The sequence below is a fragment of the Ahaetulla prasina genome, chromosome 6 (assembly GCF_028640845.1).
Source record: "Ahaetulla prasina isolate Xishuangbanna chromosome 6, ASM2864084v1, whole genome shotgun sequence".
NCBI classification, from domain to species: Eukaryota; Metazoa; Chordata; class Lepidosauria; order Squamata; family Colubridae; genus Ahaetulla; species Ahaetulla prasina.
Window position 1 is genome coordinate 94062682 of NC_080544.1, and position 21565 is coordinate 94084246.

Below are 21565 nucleotides of genomic sequence, written 5' to 3' on the forward strand. Positions count from 1 at the left end.
TCCAGGAGAGCTTTCCACCAGGTTCGCCTGGTGCGCCAGTTGCGCCCCTTTCTAGACCGGGATGCCTTGTGCACAGTCACTCACGCCCTTGTGACGTCTCGTCTGGACTACTGCAATGCTCTCTACATGGGGCTCCCCTTGAGGGGCATCCGGAGGCTACAGTTAGTCCAGAATGCAGCTGCGCGGGTGATAGAGGGAGCCCCTCGTGGCTCCCGAGTGACACCTATCCTGCGCAGGCTGCACTGGCTACCTGTGGCCTTCCGGGTGCGCTTCAAGGTGTTGGTGAACGTCTTTAAAGCGCTCCATGGCATAGGGCCGGGTTACTTACGGGACCGCCTGCTGCTACCGAATACCTCTCACCGACCCGTGCGCCCTCACAGAGAGGGACTCCTCAGGGTGCCGTCGGCGCGACAGTGTCGTCTGGCGACGCCCAGGGGAAGGGCCTTCTCTGTGGGGGCTCCCGCCCTCTGGAACGAACTCCCCCCAGGACTTCGTCAACTTCCGGACCTCCGAACCTTTCGCCGCGAGCTTAAAACTCACTTATTCATCTGCGCTGGACTGGGTTAGTTTTTTAAGTCTATGGGTTTTAATGGGTTTTTATTTTAAATTTTTAATTGTGGCCAATTTAATAAGTTTTTTAATTGTATTTTAATTGTATTTATTGTGTATTGTGTATTTTTTACCTGGCTGTGAACCGCCCTGAGTCCTTCGGGAGAAGGGCGGTATACAAATTTAAATAATAAATAAAATAAATAAATAAATAAATGTGCCACCAGTACTGCTAACTTCAACAAAAATCCAATTGAAGAGTTTGATTTATCTGCTGATGTCCTTCCAAATCCACACGGCAGTGCCGATCACTCAATCTGACACTGTAAAAATCGGCAGGCATTCTGATGACAGGATTTGAAAAATTCCACTCAGTTATCTTCCTGGGCTGAGTCAGGATGGACTCAGGAAACAATTAATGCTTCCTTTAAAATATCGCTTTTGGAACGTTTAAAGGGGGAGACTGTAAAACTGGCAGCTTTGCAAATAAAACCCTATCAGCAGAAGCAGCGATAAAACGGTTCAAACTGCAACGCCCTGTGCCCTAGACAAATGTTGCTTGATGAACACGTTGTTGTAGTTTGGAAAACAAAGGCTATTTTGTCCAAGCTGATACTTGGTTAGAGAGTTTTTTTATTTTTATTTATTTTGTCATATCAGTATATATAGGCATTAACATGAAATGAAATAACTATGTAATATATAAGCATATATATGAGCATAAGTATATTATATAACTATATTAATTGGATATAATGAAAAGAAACAATAGGACAGGAACGGTAGGCACTTTTGTGCTCTTATGCATGCCCAGTTTTCACTGGCTGGCTCGGTTTCAAACACACAGATTAGTTGAACAGTGAAAAGGAGGTGTGGGGGGGGAGTGAAATTTTAGAAAGAACACCCAACATTTCTTAATGTGGAGCTCCCCACGAAGATAACAAATAACTTGGTTTTAGGGCTGGTTATTGTCATCTGGAAATTGAGGGGGGAGGGGGGGGGCTTTTAAAATCCCCATTGACCTTTTTTTGGGGGGGTCGGGCTGGCACTCTGACTGAATCCAGCTGTTGATTTGATTTCCCCAAATGGAACATGTCTGGAGCATTGAGTAAAAGCAAGCAAAACAATTGCTGAGCGGATTGCGGCAATGATGCTTGAAGCCATGTCATTGCTGTCCGACCATTGGCAGAAAAGAGTTCTCATCGTATGGAATTGCTCAGAGTTCCCTTAAGTGCAGATTCAGCTCTATTGTTTTTTTTAAATGATAGTTATACATATGCGTTAGAAATATATACATACAGAATAACAGGCTTGAAGGGACCTTGTTGTCTTCTGGTCCAACCCACTGCTCAGGTAGAAACCCTATACCACTTCAGACAAATGGTTGTCCAACCTCTTCTTAAAAACTCCCAGTGTTGGAGTATTCAGAACTTCTGAATAGAATAGAATTTTTTATTGGCCAAGTGTGATTGGACACACAAGGAATTTGTCTTGGTGCATATGCTCTCAGTGTACATAAAAGAAAATATACGTTCATCAAGGTACAACATTTACAACACAAATGATGGTCAATATATCAATATAAATCATAAGGATTACCAGCAACAAAGTTACTGTCATACAATCATAAGTGGAAAGAGATTGGTGATGGGAACGATGAGAAGATTAATAGTAGTGCAGATTCAGTAAATAGTTTGACAGTGTTGAGGGAATTATTTGTTTAGCAGAGTGATGGCCTTCGGGGAAAAACTGTTCTTGTGTCTAGCTGTTCTGGTGTGCAGTGCTCTATAGCGTCGTTTTGAGGGTAGGAGTTGAAACAGTTTATGTCCAGGATGCGAGAGGTCTGTAAATATTTTCACAGCCGTCCTTTTGACTCACGCAGTATACAGGTCCTCAGTGAAAGGAAGAATTCTTATAAATATAATTCTTCTGGAGGCAAGTTGTTCCACTGATTAATTATTCTAACTGTCAGGAAATTTCTCCTTAGTTCTAGTTTGTTTCCCCCCTAATCCTTTTCATTAAACTAGACAAATCCAATTCCTGAAACTGTTCTTCATTTGTTTTAGAATCCAGCCCCCTAATCAACTTTGTTGCTCTTTTTTGCACTCTTTCCAGAGTCTCTACATGTTTTTTTTATAATATGGTGACCAAAACTGGATGCAGTATTCCAAGTGTGGCCTTACCAAGGCATTATAATGTAGCACTAACACTTCACTTGATCTTGATTCTATCCCTCTGCTAATGCAGCCTAGCACTGCGTTAGCTTTGAATAATAACTGAGTAATAATTGAATAATAATTGCATTAGATAACTATATGTAGAACTGTAACTATTTACTACAAAAATGATATATCTTTTTCTTTTTTGCTTTGTTGTAACGCTTTCGCTTTTTAAAGCACTTTCTGGTGTTGTTGTTTTTTACTTTTCGTTAACAATGTATTTTTATCTTTGTGCTTTGTGTTCCCCATCTCTTTGCTTTTTTCAAGCAAAAATATAAAACAATAGCTCTGTCTGTTGTTTAATTACTTCTCCAGCAAATAAAACTGGAAACACTGTTGTTTTCTTTTTCTGGAGGTCAAAACTTTCCTAATGAGAGATTGCCACTTTCAAATGTCAAAGTCTCACACATCTTCCACGCTAGTAATACATTTGTCTAATTTTTTTAATAGAAAACAATGAAAGCTGTTCCACCAGAGAGGTAGGTGGTGCAGCAAAACATATGGGTGATTACTAGGAAATTTGGCTTCCATACATTTGTAGAATTAGAAGGACACATTGTAAGCAGAGTCCAATTCCCTGCTTGGTTTAGCAGTCCAATTTAAAGCACTCCTTGACAGATGTCTGACTAATTTCTGCTTTTTGAATGAGTTGAATTACCGCATTTATCCAGAAGGAAGGAAAACTCGAATTTTTCATCTTCAAGGAGTAATAGACAGAAAGCTTCAGTTGCCCTCCATTTTTCTACTCCAATCAAATTCTATGATGGCCTTCTTCTTTTAAAGATGAATTATTGGAGAATAGTCTTCTTTTAAGAATGTCTGCATTTTTCAGACCAACACACAGATTGGAACACACTTCCTCTTTTTGCCTAAATGCAACACACAGGGGTTGGATGAACTACTAATCGTTGACTATCTTCAGAAATTAAAAAATTATACAGCATTGTTGCATTATATAACAGACGCATTCAAGAATATCACGGGAGGTAGAGCTTACAATGTATGCAGTGGTGAAATCCAAATTATTTTACTATCGGTTCTGTGGTCGTGGCTTGGTGGGCGTGGCAGGGGAAGGATACTGCAAAATCTCCATTCCCTCCCCACTCCAGGGGAAGCATATTGCAAAATTTCCATTCCCACCCCACTCTGGGGCCAGCCAGAGTATTCAGAGTATTTGCCAATTCTCTGAACTACTCAAAATTTCCACTACCGCTTCTCCAGAACCTGTCAGAACCTGCTGGATTTCACCCCTGAATGTATGCCTTAGGACAGTGGTTCTCAACCTTTATAGTGCTGCGACCCCTTTAATACAATTCCCCATGATGTGGCGACCCCTTTAATACAATTCTCCATGATGTGGCGACCCCAACCATAAAATTATTTTTGTTTTGAATTTATCGCGCCTGAAGCCGTATTGGCTAGCGATCTGAACTGCTTGAGATTGCCTTGAGGACGGAGGCATTAAAGCGGGGACTCCTCCCCTATTAAGTTTATCGCGCCTGAAGCCAGATTAGGCTAGCGATTGGGAGTGATTGCAGCTGGCTTGAGAGGGAGACATCAGAGCAAAGATTTCTCTCTTTTTTAATTCATTGCGCCTGAAGCCGAATTCGGCTAGTGATTTGAAGAGCCTGCAGCTAGCTTGTGGAGTCAACCATTGGAGTGCGATTCTTCGACTCGCAAGTATACTTCCCATATTTCCGATGGTCTTAGGCAACCCCTGGCAAATCGTCATTCGACCCCCAACGGGGTCCCGACCCACAGGTTGAGAACCACTGCCTTAGGAAAAGTTAAATTCAAAATTAATAGATTAGGAAAAGATGTTTGGAAGAATTAAGGGAAGTTGATTTTGCATCCATCCATCCATCCGTAATCAATATTTATAGTATAAATGTATTGATGGAAAGGAATGAACATAGTCTAAGTAAAATCACTTCCAGTAACTTCACACCAATGCAGGTAGGTTTCCCTTACAACCAATCATTTAGTGACCATTCCAAGTTATAACAGGACTGAAAAAAGTGACTTATGACCGTTTTTCACACAACCATTGCAGTATCTCTATGGCTTACATAATAAAATTCAGACACTTGCCAACTGGCATAAATTTAGGAAGGCTGCACATGACCCTAGGATCATCTTTTGTGATCTTCTGACAAGCAAGTCAATGTGGAAGCCAGATTCCCTTAACGATTGTGTTACTAGTTGCAGTGATTCACTTAACAACTATGGCAAAAAAGGTCATAAAATGGGCCAAGAGCCATTTAACAACTGTCATTATTATTATTATTATTATTATTATTATTATTATTATTATTATTATTATTATTATTATTTATTCGATTTTTATACTGCCCTTCTCCCGAAGGACTCAGCCAAAATAAAACAAACAATACAATATACAATTAAAACCCGAATTAAAAAACTTATTACATAATTGGCCTAAGACTTTAAAACATATAAAACTAAAAAACCCATTAAAATTCATAATAAAAATTTAAAAAACCCAATAAAAACCCAATAAAATTTAAGCCAGCCCCGCGCGAATAAATAGATGTCTTGGTTAGCAACAGAAATTTTGGGCTTGATTGTGCTAAGTCGAGATCTACCTGTGTATCCATCTGAAGGCAATTTGCCACTTCTAGGAGATGGGGAAAAAAAAACCCCTCCCCATAGGCAGTTTCATTATCCAGGCTTCAGCTCTAGAAATACAAGCTTTTCCTCAAATACCCAATTGAGCCTGAGCATATTTAATTACCAGGTTCAATGTTTGGCCAGGTGCTGCCACCTGCTGACAAATCATGGTATGTTGATCACCAACAGGCACACTTCAAGGAGGATACTAGTGGTCCTTGACTTACGACAACAATTGGGACTAGAACCTCTGTAGTCAGTGGTGGGATTTAGCCAGTTCGCACTACTTCGGGAGAACTGGTTATTAACTTTCTGAGCAGTTTGGCAAACTGGTTTTTGGAAGAAATCATTAGAGCAGAGAACCGGTTGTTAAAATCCCACCACTGTCTGTAGTTTATTTATTCAAATTCAAATTTATTCAAATTTATAAGTGATGCAGTCATTAAGTGAGTCATCATGTGACTGCACCCATTTTTACAACCTTTCCCCTCTATGGTTAAAGCGATTCACACAGTTACTAAGTGACTCCTGGTTTCCCCATTGACTTTGCTTGTGGGGAGCTGGGTCGCAAATGGCAATCACATGACTGTGGGATGCTGCAGTGGTCATAAGTGGTTATAAGTCTGGTTATAAGTTACTTTTGTCAGTGCCATCCTAACTTCACTTTTAAACAAATGGTCCTAAATTGAGGGCTTCCTATATGCAACTATAAAAACATAATAAGAGCACAGAAATTGGATGGAATTGACTGACAACTGATAAGATACAAAACTGACATGGACTGGAAATAGCCCAATTCATTCATCTGTAGTATTTGTACCACTGGGGCCTTTGTGATACCTCAGGAAACCTATTCACTACTGTAATCAGAGGTGGTATTCAGCAGACTCTAACTAGTTCTGGAGAACCAGTAGCAGAAATTTTGAGTAGTTTGGAGAACCGGTAAATACCACCTCTGACTTGCCCTGCCCCATCTATTCTCTGCCTCCTGAGTCCCAGCTGATCAGGAGGAAATGGGGATTTTGTAGTAACCTTCCCCTGGAGTGGGGTGGGAATGGAGATTTTACAGTATCCTTCCCCTGCCACGTCCACCAAGCCATGCCCACAGAACCGGTAGTAAAAAATTTTTGAATCCCACCACTGACCGTTATCCTTATTCTGTGCGGAAGTAAACCCAGTGGCTATTAAAAACAAACAGAAAATGTATATTGCTAGCATTCAAAGCAGCAGTTCATTTGTCTGCTTTACATCTGAAGCGCCATTTTACATTGCTATTTGCCTCTGAAACTGGCTTCCTGCACAGATTGTTGTTATGTGCAAGAGGTAATTAATGTGAAAGTGTTTGCATCCTACTAAATCAACGTGCTAGAATGTCAAACTGGCAGCCCACAGGCCAGATGTGTCACGTGCTGACCATGCCCACCTTCAGTTTAGCAAAGGGGGGAGAGTCGCAATACATCACGTGTCATGACACGGAGAGTTTGACAGCCCTATGCTAGATGAAAAATGTAGGGTTGGGGAATGACAGAAGAATCCCCAAACAGCGAGTTTACTCTCAAGATAAAAAAGAGCAACTAAGATGATTGAGCCTGGAGACAAAAACATGTTAAGACCGATTGCAGAAATTGGGTTTGGCCAGTCTAGAGAAAAGAAGGACTAGGGGAAACATTATAACAGTATTCCAGTATTTGAGGAGCTGCCACAGAGAAGAGGGAGTCAAGCTATTCTCCAAAGCACCAGAAGGCAAGACAAGAAACAATGGATGAAAACTAATGAAGGAGAGAAGCAACCTGAAACTTCCTGACAGTGAGGACAATTGTCCAGGGGAACAGCTTGCCTTCAGAAGTTGTAAGCTGTAGACGTTGTAGAAAAATCTTCATCACTGGAGGTTTTTAAGAAAAGACTGGGCAGCCACACTACCTGAAATGATGTAGTGTCTCCTGCCTGAACAGGAGGTGGGACTAGAGCAGTGGTCACCAACTGGTGGTCCGTGGACCACTGGTGGTCCGCAAGAAAATTTTGGTGGTCCTCAGAAAAATTATTTGCATTTTTTATATTGCACTAAATCAGGGGTCCTCAAACTATGGCCCCTGAGACAGATACGTGCAATGAATGTTTGTGTCGCTGCAGAGTCTCCCCTTTCTGGGTCTTTTTGTGCAGATCGGAGGGGGGCAGAAATTCCGACTTGGGGTCTGCTTCAGCCTCCTGGTGTAGGGCTTCGGCTGAAGGGTGGAAGGAAATGCCACTGGTGGCGAAGAACCAGAGGGCCTTGTTCCAGTGGGACAGCATCATGGCTTCGAACTGGCTGATCATCTCAGCCTGCTGAGCCTCCAGGCGCTGGTACCTGGTCTTGCACTCCTGCAGGTCTTCCTTCTGCTTGGAAAGCTTATGCTTGTAGTCTTCAGTGAGGTGCTTCTGCTGAGTCTCCTTCTCGATCAGATCCAATTTGAACTGAGCCAGCTGTTTTGCCAACTCTTTCTCGTGGTGGCTGCTTAGCTCTAGCAACTGCTTCCTGTTGGGGCCCTAAGGAGCCCAGGTGGGCAGGTGAGGAGTAGCGAGTAGAGGCTGGCAAGGCACCCCTCAATGTGAGTGACAATGAGATGGCCATACTCACCCAGCCGGTCATTAGGCAGATCATATTAGTGGTCCGCGGGATTTAAAATTATGAATTTAGTGGTCCCTGAGGTCCAAAAGGTTAGTGACCCTTGAAGACTTCCAAGGGCCCTTCCACCTCTATCCTGATTGATATAAAATTAATCACTTTGTAAATAGTAAGTGTTCAGCCACCATCAGCAACTTATGGATAGGCTGGTTGATTAAAGGATCCAGCAATGCTGATTAGCTGAAGTCCACACATCTTCAAGTGGCCAAAGATGAGAAATAACTGGTCTAATTAATATTTGTACATAGGTAGCCATCATTTTACTGACTGCAATGAGGAATAGCAACTCTGTTACTAAGCAGCATGGTTGTTAAATGAAATATCATGTGACTGTGCTCACTTACGTCATCAGTTCCAGCTGTGGTCATTCAGCAAATTACCACAGGTAAATTAATCACAATGTCATGTGATTGCAGCTTGCAACTTCCTGCTGGCCTCCTCACTATCAAAACCTAGCAGTGAAGGTTGCAAATGGCAATTATGATTGTGGGGTTGCTGTGATGATCGCAAATTTGAAGACTGTTTGCAATTCTCCTGTTTCAGCGCCATCATCATTTCAACCAGTTGCGGAATAAGTGACCGGTTAGGAAAACTACCTGTACAATAAATAAATAACTCAGCTACGTTAATATACAGTAGCATTGGTGTGGCCTGAAACTCCACCTTCTGGCTACAGATGGTACTGAATGTTCACCAGCAGTTAAACTCTCCTTCATAATAGCTGATCTACTGACTGCAAAGCTGCTAACTTATGAGGAATCCCAGAAGCCCCTGGCCCCATTGTTGCCCAAGCATGTGCACTTTTGTTGTTAAAGACCCCGTTGAATATTGTACTTCAGATGTATAGATTCCAAGGTGATCTTTAAAAAGAATTTACTTAAGACCCGGGTGATGGGACATTCATAGATCCTACCAATTACTTGTGCTACATAGCAGGGGTCTCCAATCCTGGTCCCTTTAAGATTTGTGGACTTCAACTCCCAGAGTTTCTCAGCCAGCTTTGCTGGCTGAGGGACTCTGGGAGTTGAAGTCCACAAGTCTTAAAGGGACCAAGGTTGGAGACCCCTGAAATATAGCACGTACACACGCTAAATCTGAAATCCCAGCAAGTTTTTTTTCCCTTTTACTCCGTTTCATTACCCAACCAGGGTTGCTCAGATACTTTCACAAATGCTTTGGTTTTATCAGTTTGCTGCCTACGTGAGATAGTCAAAGCAACAGTTTTAGAACCGCCCTGAGTCCTTCGGGAGAAGGGCAGTATAAAAATCTAATAAAATAAAATAAAATAAAATAGAATACTTAAAGAGAACCGTTCTCCAATTTTATAAATGAAATCCAATATACCTGGTGTTGGGCAGATAATGAGATACATAGAGTTCTGTTTGGCCACAAGCACTGAAGTACAGTACAGGTAGTCCTTGACTTACAACAGTTCGTTCTGTGGCCAAAATTACAACGGCATTGAAAAAAGGGAAAGCACCGTTTGTCACACTTATGACCACTGTAGTGTCCAGGGCTCATGTGATCAAAATTCAGAAGTTTGGCAACTGGTTCATATTTATGAAGGTTTGCAGCGTCCAGGAGTCCTGTGATAACCTTTTGACAAAAGTCAGTGGGGAAACTAGATTTACTTAACCAAGTTACTAACTTAACTGCAGTAATTCACTTAGCAGTGGCAAGAAGTCATAAAATAGAACAAACTTCACTTAACAAATGCCTCACTTTGGGCTCAATTGTGGCAATAGTTCAAGGACTACCTGTATTACACTTGTAAGATGATCTCAGAAAGCACAGCTCTCCCCAACTCCTTTTCAAATATATTTTCCTTTTTAATGTTCATGTTTTGGCAGTTAGCACTGCTTTGAAGTCAAGAATATTGCTCGATTCTACAAGGTCCTGCAGCTATGAAAGGAAGGAAGATTGGAGCAAATGAGAGCCAGTGCTTCAATGTGAAGAGCTCTTGACCTACCCCCTCCTCAAAATGCAAGGCTCGATGAAAAGGTTAGGGTGGAAGGTTAGGGCCTCTGTGGCTCAGACTGGTAAGACAGTCTGTTATTAACAGCAGCTGCATGCAATTACTGCAGGTTCAAGCCCCACGAGGCCCAAGGTTGACTCAGCCTTCCATCCTTTATAAGATAGGTAAAATGAGGACCCAGATTGTTGGGGGCAATAAGTTGACTTTGTATATAATATACAAATAGATGAAGACTATTGCTTGACATAGTGTAAGCCGCCCTGAGTCCTTCGGGAGAAGGGCAGTATAAAATCTAATAAAATAAAATAAAATAAAATAAAATAAAATAGAACAAACTTCACTTAACAAATGCCTCACTTTGGGCTCAATTGTGGCAATAGTTCAAGGACTACCTGTACTACACTTGTAAGATGATCTCAGAAAGCACAGCTCTCCCCAACTCCTTTTCAAATATACTTTCCTTTTTAATGTTCATGTTTTGGCAGTTAGCATTGCTTTGAAGTCAAGAATATTGCTCGATTCTACAAGGTCCTGCAGCTATGAAAGGAAGGAAGATTGGAGCAAATGAGAGCCAGTGCTTCAATGTGAAGAGCTCTTGACCTACCCCCTCCTCAAAATGCAAGGCTCGATGAAAAGGTTAGGGTGGAAGGTTAGGGCCTCTGTGGCTCAGACTGGTAAGACAGTCTGTTATTAACAGCAGCTGCATGCAATTACTGCAGGTTTATTTATTTATTTATTTATTTATTTAAACTTTTATACCGCCCTTCTCCCGAAGGACTCAGGGCGGTGTACAGCCTACATTAAAACAGTTAAATATACAAATTTAAAACCACAATTAAAAAACTTATTCAATAAAGGCCGAAATTAAAACCGTCAAATTGACCATATTAAAATACCCACTAAAATTGTTAAAATTTAAAAATTTAAAATTTAAAATTTAAAACCACAATTAAAAACTTATTCAATAAAGGCGAAATTAAAACCGTCAAATTGACCATATTAAAATACCCACTAAAATTGTTAAAATTTAAAACCACAATTAAAAACTTATTCAATAAAGGCGAAATTAAAACCGTCAAATTGACCATATTAAAATACCCACTAAAATTGTTAAAATTTAAAATTTAAAATTTAAAATTTAAAATTTAAAACCACAATTAAAAACTTATTCAATAAAGGCCGAAATTAAAACCGTCAAATTGACCATATTAAAATACCCACTAAAATTGTTAAAATTTAAAATTCAGGCCAGTCCCGCTTGGATAAATAGATAGGTTTTCAATTCCCGGCGAAAGGTCCGAAGGTCGGGTAATTGGCGTAAACCGGGGGGAAGTTCGTTCCAGAGAGTAGGTGCTCCCACAGAGAAGGCCCTTCCCCGTACTTACGGGCCGCCAGCTGACATTGCTTGGCGGACAGCACCCTGAGAAGACCCTCTCTGTGAGGCGCCTCGCGGTCGATCTCTGCCCCTGTCAACACCGTCTGCGACGGTCAGAGAGGTAGGAGGAGAACCACCGATAAGCGGTGCCTCCACTCCCAACCCCTCCAACAAAGAAGCATTTATAATTCCCAGGCCAGCCTCGTGTCACCTCCTGGTGGCCAGCACCAGCCAGGAGGGACACGGGTCCAGTAAACATGTAGTGGCATGTAACCTCCCAGCAACCTGTCCATGTCCTCGGAGCCACAGAATCAAACTCATCCCAAACAACATCAACAAGGCGAGCCTCAGTCATCTCATCCGGATCGCCAATCTTGGTCCAAACTATCCCGAAGCTGAGCGATTTTATCGTATAGATAACCACTAAACTCCTCGGCTCGTCCTGCAAGGGTCATCCCGTCCCCTGGTGAAGGAGGGCGGGTCCAGTAAACATGTAGTGGCATGTAACCTCCCAGCAACCTGTCCATGTCCTCGGAGCCACAGAATCAAACTCATCCCAAACAACATCAACAAGGCGTCTCAGTCATCTCATCCGGATCATCGCAATCTTGGTCCAAACTATCCCGAAGCTGAGCGATTTTATCGTATAGATAACCACTAAACTCCTCGGCTCGTCCTGCAAGGGTCATCCCGTCCCCTGGTGAAGGAGGGCGGGTCCAGTAAACATGTAGTGGCATGTAACCTCCCCAGCAACCTGTCCATGTCCTCGGGAGCCACAGAATCAAACTCATCCCAAACAACATCAACAAGACGCGTATCAGTCATCTCATCCGGATCATCGCAATCTTGGTCCAAACTATCCCGAAGCTGAGCGATTTTATCGTATAGATAACCACTAAACTCCTCGGCTCGTCCCTGCAAGGGGTCATCCCGTCCCCCCTGGTGTAGAAGGGAACGGGTCACCCTAAACAGGGCGGCCGGGCGGTTATCTGCCGACGCAATGAGGGAGGAGGCGTAGGAACGCCTCGCCACCCTCAGTGCCACTAGGTAGGTCTTTGAAAAAGACCTAATTAGTGTCCGATCAGCCTCTGAATGGCTGGACCTCCAGGTACTCTCTAGGCGTCTTCTCCGGCGTTTCATCTCTCTCAGCTCCTCAGAGAACCAAGGAGCCAATTGAGATCTGCGCCGGGTCAGAGGCCGCAAAGGCACGACACGGTCCAAAGCCCCAGTCGCGGCCTGTTCCCAGGTCGCAACTAGTTCTTCGGCCATGCCGTGGGCAAGATCCTCAGGAAACAGCCCAAGCTCCATCTGGAACCTCTCGGGGTCCATCAGGCACCTGGGACGGAACCAACGCATTGGTTCCGTCTCCCTGTTGTGGTAGGTAGCGGTCTGAAAGTCTAGGCGGAGGAGAAAATGATCTGACCATGACACCGGCATCGTCACTAAATAGTCCATCATACATATTATTGAATGTTCGTATTATATAGTTCAAAAACAAGATTTTGCAGATAACTTCAATGAAACACACAACTCAGCCCCAAACATAAAACAAAATTTCTCTCAGAATAGCCATTTAATGACACTTTTAAAATATATCTCAGAGATGACAGGAGATTTAAAATAGCACACAAGATGTTTGGTAATAAATTAATGCATGCTCATAAAATAGAACAAACTTCACTTAACAAATGCCTCACTTTGGGCTCAATTGTGGCAATAGTTCAAGGACTACCTGTATTACACTTGTAAGATGATCTCAGAAAGCACAGCTCTCCCCAACTCCTTTTCAAATATATTTTCCTTTTTAATGTTCATGTTTTGGCAGTTAGCACTGCTTTGAAGTCAAGAATATTGCTTGATTCTACAAGGTCCTGCAGCTATGAAAGGAAGGAAGATTGGAGCAAATGAGAGCCAGTGCTGCAATGTGAAGAGTTCTTGACCTACCCCATCCTCAAAATTCAAGGCTCGATGAAAAGGTTAGGGTGGAAGGTGGCTCAGACTGGTAAGACAGTCTGTTATTAACAGCAGCTGCTTGCAATTACTGCAGGTTCAAGCCCCACGAGGCCCAAGGTTGACTCAGCCTTCCATCCTTTATAAGATAGGTAAAATGAGGACCCAGATTGTTGGGGGCAATAAGTTGACTTTGTATATAATATACAAATAGATGAAGACTATTGCTTGACATAGTGTAAGCCGCCCTGAGTCTTCGGAGAAGGGCGGGATATAAATGCAAATAAAAAAAATAGGGGAGTAGTACCAAGTTGAAAGGTAAGCTGAATGAAGTTAAGGAAAGACTTAGGATACCACTGGGGCTATCTAAATTGAAAGATTTATTGTGAGAATTTGGGAATGCTGGAGAACATTCTGCCAGGAAAGGAAAGCAAGGAGGATGTGTAGATATATTCAAGAAATGATAACATACTATCGTGGCCCTGTAATGCAGGGATGGGAAGAGATCTAGATACTTGGGGCTGATCCTTAATGCAATATATTAAATTCAGGGTCAAATTCTTCTTCAAGCCCCACGAGGCCCAAGGTTGACTCAGCCTTCCATCCTTTATAAGATAGGTAAAATGAGGACCCAGATTGTTGGGGGCAATAAGTTGACTTTGTATATAATATACAAATAGATGAAGACTATTGCTTGACATAGTGTAAGCCGCCCTGAGTCTTCGGAGAAGGGCGGGATATAAATGCAAATAAATAAAAAATAAAAAAAATAGGGGAGTAGTACCAAGTTGAAAGGTAAGCTGAATGAAGTTAAGGAAAGACTTAGGATACCACTGGGGCTATCTAAATTGAAAGATTTATTGTGAGAATTTGGGAATGCTGGAGAACATTCTGCCAGGAAAGGAAAGCAAGGAGGATGTGTAGATATATTCAAGAAATGATAACATACTATCGTGGCCCTGTAATGCAGGGATGGGAAAGAGATCTAGATACTTGGGGCTGATCCTTAATGCAATATATTAAATTCAGGGTCAAATTCTTCTTCAAGCCCCACGAGGCCCAAGGTTGACTCAGCCTTCCATCCTTTATAAGATAGGTAAAATGAGGACCCAGATTGTTGGGGGCAATCTTTGTATATAATATACAAATGGATGAAGACTATTGCTTGACATAGTGTAAGCCGCCCTGAGTCTTCGGAGAAGGGCGGGATATAAATGCAAATAAATAAAATAAAATAGAACAAACTTCACTTAACAAATGCCTCACTTTGGGCTCATTTGTGGCAATAGTTCAAGGACTACCTGTATTACACTTGTAAGATGATCTCAGAAAGCACAGCTCTCCCCAACTCCTTTTCAAATATATTTTCCTTTTTAATGTTCATGTTTTGGCAGTTAGCACTGCTTTGAAGTCAAGAATATTGCTTGATTCTACAAGGTCCTGCAGCTATGAAAGGAAGGAAGATTGGAGCAAATGAGAGCCAGTGCTGCAATGTGAAGAGTTCTTGACCTACCCCATCCTCAAAATTCAAGGCCGTCATAGAAGCCTGGAACTCCTGAACCACCGTCGATGACAAGCCGGCCGATGGCAGGTTGAAATCTCCCATGACCAAAAGTCTGGGGATGTCAACCGCCACCCCGGCAAGCACCTCCAGCAGCTCAGGCAGGGCTGTAGTCACGTAGCAAGGAGCCAGGTACGCGATCAACAGACCCATCTGATTCTTATGGCCCCACTTCACAAGAAGGGATTCACAACCGGCTATCTGAGGAACAGTGGACTCTCTCGGCTCCAGACCCTCTTCCATCACTACCGCCACCCTTCCACCCCTGCTCTGGGCCCTTGGTTGATGGAATGCTCGGAAACCTGGAGGGCACAGTTCAACTAGGGGCACACACCCCTCTGTGCCCAACCAGGTCTCCATAATGCCCATAAAGTCCGCGGACTCCCCCTGAATAAGATCGCAAATCAGGGGGGCCTTATTAACCACGGACCGGGCATTGCACAACATCAACCGGAGGCCCGGGCTCTGAGGATCCTGATCTTCCGGGGAACGGGGAAAGACTGAGGGGCCGGAGCACGTGATCGCTTTTAAACAGCGAGCACGTCTCCCGGAAAATGATACGGCCCCTTGCTTCCGCCATATCTGCCCCTCCCACTTACCGTACAGATGGCACCAACCTCAGCATCTGGAACGCATCCCTCACCCCTCCCTCGGACCGGATGAAAAAACGCCGTGGACAAATCCTGGGACTGACCCTACCCTCCCCGACGAGTTTTTCCCCCCACCCGTCTCTTCCCTCCCCCCCTTTAAAAAACCCTTTTTAAAAAACCTATGTGCAAAACCCCACAAATTCTTCTTCCTCGCACGAGTCCCAAGAATTCTTCTTCAAGCCCCACGAGTCCCAAGGTTGACTAAACCTTCCATCCTTTATAAGATAGGTAAAATGAGGACCCAGATTGTTGGGGGCAATAAGATGACTTTGTATATAATATACAAATGGATGAAGACTATTGCTTGACATAGTGTAAGCCGCCCTGAGTCTTCGGAGAAGGGCGGGATATAAATGCAAATAAAAAAAAAATAAAAAAAATAGGGGAGTAGTACCAAGTTGAAAAGTAAGCTGAATGAAGTTAAGGAAAGACTTAGGATACCACTGGGGCTATCTAAATTGAAAGATTTATTGTGAGAATTTGGGAATGCTGGAGAACATTCTGCCAGGAAAGGAAAGCAAGGAGGATGTGTAGATATATTCAAGAAATGATAACATACTATCGTGGCCCTGTAATGCAGGGATGGGAAAGAGATCTAGATACTTGGGGCTGATCCTTAATGCAATATATTAAATTCAGGGTCAAATTCTTCTCACTGGTTTTGAAACAGACATCTTTGCTAGCACCCATCGGTTTCTCCAAATTCCAAGCATAGTCACAAGGACAAAAACGCAGAAGACCTCCATCAATACCATATGGCTGCGAGACCCCTGACACAGAATGGCGTAATACATAGTATTTACAAAAACGGGGACAAAAAGGCAAAATTCTAGCACATTCTGAAAAAAAATACTAGAGACCTGTGTTATACCTACCCCATGTTTAAAAAGTATTAGCAAACTAAAGCTTTCACAGTACATAATTATTTTAAGGAAACCTATCTTTCCTAAATGTACACAACCCGCTTGAAAAATAAGTTGACCAATTTGTGATTCAGCATACCACACAAAAGCAATGAGCCTGGACATGCTTGCATGGAGCTTTGCGTGCCTGTCACTCATGCAGAACCAACCCCTTCCCCCACTGCCAAGCCGGAAAGGTCGTGGACTGATGGCCTCCACAAATCCTTCGTCATTAAAATGACATTCTCAGACAGTATCTCCTAAAAAATGAATATTGGCAGTTTTACTTGGGGGTTTAATTAGAAAATAGTCCATCATACATATTATTGAATGTTCGTATTATATAGTTCAAAAACAAGATTTTGCAGATAACTTCAATGAAACACACGCAACTCAGCCCCAAACGTAAAACAAAATTTATCTCAGAATAGCCATTTAATGACACTTTTAAAATATATCTCAGAGATGACAGGAGATTTAAAATAGCACACAAGATGTTTGGTAATAAATTAATGCATGCTCATAAATAGTTGATTGTGTATATACTCTGTTCATTTAGGAACATGATGCTCCATTTAAAAACTCATTACTCCTCAGCTTCAGACCCTTCATCATCATGACTGATCTGGAAATAACGCAGCTCATAGGTCTCCTTGTCAGACGCTACCACTCGCAACCAGTCACGAAGATTGTGCTTCTTGAGGTACTTCTTCGTGAGATATTTAAGGTACCTTTAACCATATGAAGAAAATGATTTAGGTTCAGTATTTCATTTGAGAGTCTACTAATTAAAGAAAAAAAAAGTAGAAGACAAGAATTCTGAAAAAGTAACTTTAGCAGTCATATGTTGAGTTTACTTCAATCAAGTCAAACTGGAAGGCTAAGAAACTGAATTCAACTGTAATCCATACACCTCTATCATCTCTAGCCCTTATCTACTTCTAATCTTGCAAGATTGTCGTGGGGGTGGATGGGAACAATATGAAGAACTGCAATGCTATCATATGTTTATATTTTCTCCCTACACTCACCACCTACTCCCAACAAAAGAACATGACTCCAGTGGTAAGGATCTTATGTGGCAATATGGTGAAATGGCAAGTTCAATTTTTACAGGGAATTTCCATTAAACTTGCCATCTAATGCAATATATTTTACAATATTTAAATATTTAAAATTATTAACAATGGTGCAAGGAGCTAAAGAAAATGTTCTTTTAATACAAAATTAAAAGGAAACCAACCTTTTTGAGAACTGCTTTTCTGACGTTACTGTGATCTTATTTTTAAAGCGTTCAATGTGAACTACATTTCCCAGGTTTCCTGTTTTTCCATTGACTTTAATTCTCTCATTCAAGAACTGTTCCTAATTAAAAACAAAAAACAAAAGAACACTAGGGAATGGTGCCCTAGGTATGGGTCTAGGGAAGGAACCCTAGCCAGGCAACATTTGTTATTACATTCACTGAATATAATTATACCATATAAGTACCTCCCCATGAAGCATATTAAAATTAATTCCACCCAAGAAACTTAGCAAACACAATACGTACTGTATCTATATGCAAGCTTTCTGATATTAAATTATACACCTATGCAATATATCTGGTAGCTAAGGGACTAAACTAGATGAATACATTTAATAAAAGGCATTATTAAAATTAGTTACTTTTTCAGGGAAGGATTTCTCAGACAAAATTACTCTCCAAGTTTTTTTGCCTGAAATTAGCTATGGTATACATGCCTAATTTTTCTCTAAAAAGAAATTACAATGATGAGAATTTTCCATCTTCCTTAACGCTTAAGCTTCGCCACTCTTCTACTCTATAGCTCCTTAGATGGGTAAGAATTAAAAGTTACTTACAAAGTTTCCTGAGTCAAATATGCCATCTTCCACAGGATGGGTGAGATCAAGGTTATACTTGCAAGTTGTTTTTTTCAGTTTGTCTTTTTGCTAAAAAGAAACCCAAACACACCCTTCAGGTTAACGTTCTGCTATTGTTATTTGGACAATTTCAAGATTTAAATATTCCGTAGCAGAGCCTTCCCTATTCTGGCATATACTGCAATGGGCTGGATTGCAATGCACTGAAAATCAAACCCACAATGGAGTTGTCACAGGTTTTGTTTCATCGCTATCTATGGCTTGCAGGGGAATTCTGGGAATAGAAGCCTATCTACCTTAAGGGGTCTCCAACCTTGGTGACTTTAAGACTTGTGGACTTCAACTCCCAGAATTCCTCAGCCAGCTTTGCTGGCTGAGGAATTTTGGGAGTTGAAGTCCACAAGTCTTAAAGTCACCAAGGTTGGAAACCCCTGATCTATAGTCATGAGGATATTCCTCCCACTCCCAAAAGCAATTTAGGTCTTCATTATTAATCCATAGATGCTTATTTCATCATTGGCTAAGCTGGTCTCCCTCCAAGAAGAGCTGGCAGGGTCTTTCGCAAGGCAACCCTCGCAGAGAGCTTAACCGTCCACTCTTGCCAGTGCAGCCTCGCAGCGGCTTCTCCCCAGCAGCTCCCAACCAAAGAACCGAGGCCACAGCCACCTCACAAGGTTTCGGCTCCTTCCCTTCCCTTGAAACAATCCGCACCCGCTTAGCCTCGTCAACCGCTGATAGCGCATGCGCGCGCACGAATCCCGCTCACCTGCACCATGTCGCCAAAGTCTCCGGATGCCGAAAAGGGCGAAGAGCTCCGCTCGGCCCTCTTTTATAGTGATCCGCCTATGACGCAATCTACGTAAGGCGTACCGCTCGCGCCCGAAAGCTACTGTAAAGTAGTAGGCGCCTCTAGGAAGCGCTGCTCCCTATGATTCCGGTTTGGGGCGTTTCTGATTCAGTGAGATGCAAGGCATGCCGGGTAAGAGGTACAGCTCCGTTCACGTGCGTTGGGACTGCAGCTTCCGGGCTTCTAAGGCAGTGGTCTCCAACCTTAGCAACTTTAAGCCTGGAGGACTTCAACTCCCAGAATTCTGGGAGTTGGAGTCTTCCAAGCTTAAAGTTGCCAGGGTTGGAGACCCCTGTTCTAAGGCTAAGGCTGGTAATTTGGAGGTGATGGTAAGGAGGTGTGCATCAGCCCACCAGCGTGCCTACCGTCCCTGTCCTACTGTTCACAATTATATTTAATCATTCTGTATTAATATTTAATCATTCTATATTAATATTATTAATATTATTATGTTAATATTAATATATAATATTCATATTATATATTAACGACCTCTGTGATCATATTTTAAGTAATTGTGTTCTCTTCACCGATGAAGTTAAACTATTTAACACTACCAACAATGCGGCTACCCTTCAAAAAGACCTTGACTTTGTGTCAGAATGGTCAAAAATTTAGCAACTCCAAATCTCAACCAGCAAATGCTCTGTCTTACACATTGGAAAAAAGAATCAGAACACTAAATACAAGCTCCATGGAAATTACCTTGTTGATGACCCTCACCCCGTCAAAGACCTTGGAGTTTTCATATCAAACGATCTAAGTGCCAAAACCCACTGCAACTACATCACCAAAAAGGCTTTAAGAGTTGTAAAATTAATCTTGCGTAGCTGCTTCTCCAGAAAGATTACACTACTAACCAGAGCATACAAAACATTTGCTAGACCAATTCTCGAATACAGCTCGCCTGTCTGGAACCCACACCTCATTTCGGACATTAATACAATTGAACGTGTCCAGAAATATTTTACAAGAAGAGTTCTCCACTCCTCTGATCACAACAAAATACCTTATGCCACCAGACTTGAAATCCTGGGTTTAGAAAATTTAGAACTACGCCGCCTTCAGCATGAGCTGAGTCTAACTCATAAAATCATCTGCTACAATGTCCTTCCTGTTGAAGACTACTTCAGCTTCAATCGCAACAATACACGAGCACACAATAGATTTAAACTTAATGTGAACCACTCCAATCTTGATTATAGAAAATATGACTTCAGTAACAGAGTAATTAATGCCTGGAATGCACTACCTGACTCTGTGGTCTCTTCCCCAAATCCCCAAAGCTTTAACCAAAAACTGTCTACTATTGACCTCACCCTATTACTAAGAGGTCTGTAAGGGGCATGCATAAGAGCACCAGCGTGCCTACCGTTCCTGTCCTAATGTTCCCTTTGGTTGTATCCAATTTGTATGGTTATTTCATGCTTATATATACTGTTGGGTTTGACAAATAAATAAATAAATAAAAATAAAATCATTCTATGTGTTTATGGCTATGCTTTGCCAATTTAAATCCTTTTTTTTGTGTGCCAAAATTTTTTCATGTGTCCTTGTCTGTCTACTCTGTTGTTTTCTTGTATTTGTTGACAAACATAAATAAATGGTTCCCAAACGTCCTTCTGATTGCACTCTTAACTCCAGTCATTTTTTCCCCTGTACATAATGGTTTGAGAGTATTCTAGGACGACTGGTTTCCAGTTCCACACCTTGGTTAAGACCACACCTGGAATACTGCATCCAGTTTTGCCATATTATAAAAAAAAGATGTTGAGACTCTGGACTGCAGAGAAAAAAGCAACAAAGACGATTAGGGGACTGGAGGCTAAAACTTATGGAGAATGGTTGCAGGCATTGAGTTTAATGAAAAGGAGTAGGGGTGACATGATAGCAATGTTTCAATATCTAAGGGGCTGCCACAAAGAAGCTATTCTGGAAAGCCTCCGAGGGGAGGACAAGAAGCAATGGATGGAAACTAATCAAGGAGGGAAGCAACCTAGAACTAAGGAGAAATTTCCTTAGAACAGTTAATTAGGGGAACAACTTGTCACCAGAACTTGTGAAAAACTTTCATCTGGAAGTTTTTAAGATACTGGACAACCATTTGTTTGAAATGGTATAGTCAAATCTGCTAGTCCCACAGCAAATGTAGAAAGGCTGCTGTATGTATACGGCATAATAATGGTCATTTCCTCTTAATTCTATTTGGCCTTAAGGTTTGATAAGAAACTTTCCTGTTTTTTGTCTCTGTAAGTTATGAAAAAATAGAAATGGAACACAGCATCAGCTTCTATGGGCCTGAGTCTACTGATTACTTGTTACAGTGCTAACCAGAATCAGGCAATTCGATTCTAAGTTAA

General features: G+C 41.9%; 1 protein-coding gene across 1 annotated transcript; it reads right to left on the minus strand.

Annotated features, from left to right (window-relative positions):
• Positions 1-16875: 16875 nt before the first annotated feature.
• RPL22L1 (ribosomal protein L22 like 1) lies at positions 16876-19180 on the minus strand. The gene is made up of 4 exons (XM_058188117.1): positions 19125-19180; positions 18338-18427; positions 17718-17839; positions 16876-17205 (listed from the first exon to the last, which is right to left on the minus strand). The coding sequence occupies exons 1-4, from the start codon at positions 19131-19133 to the stop codon at positions 17061-17063; spliced, it is 366 nt and encodes a 121-aa protein (XP_058044100.1). The 5' UTR covers positions 19134-19180; the 3' UTR covers positions 16876-17060.
• Positions 19181-21565: the final 2385 nt, after the last annotated feature.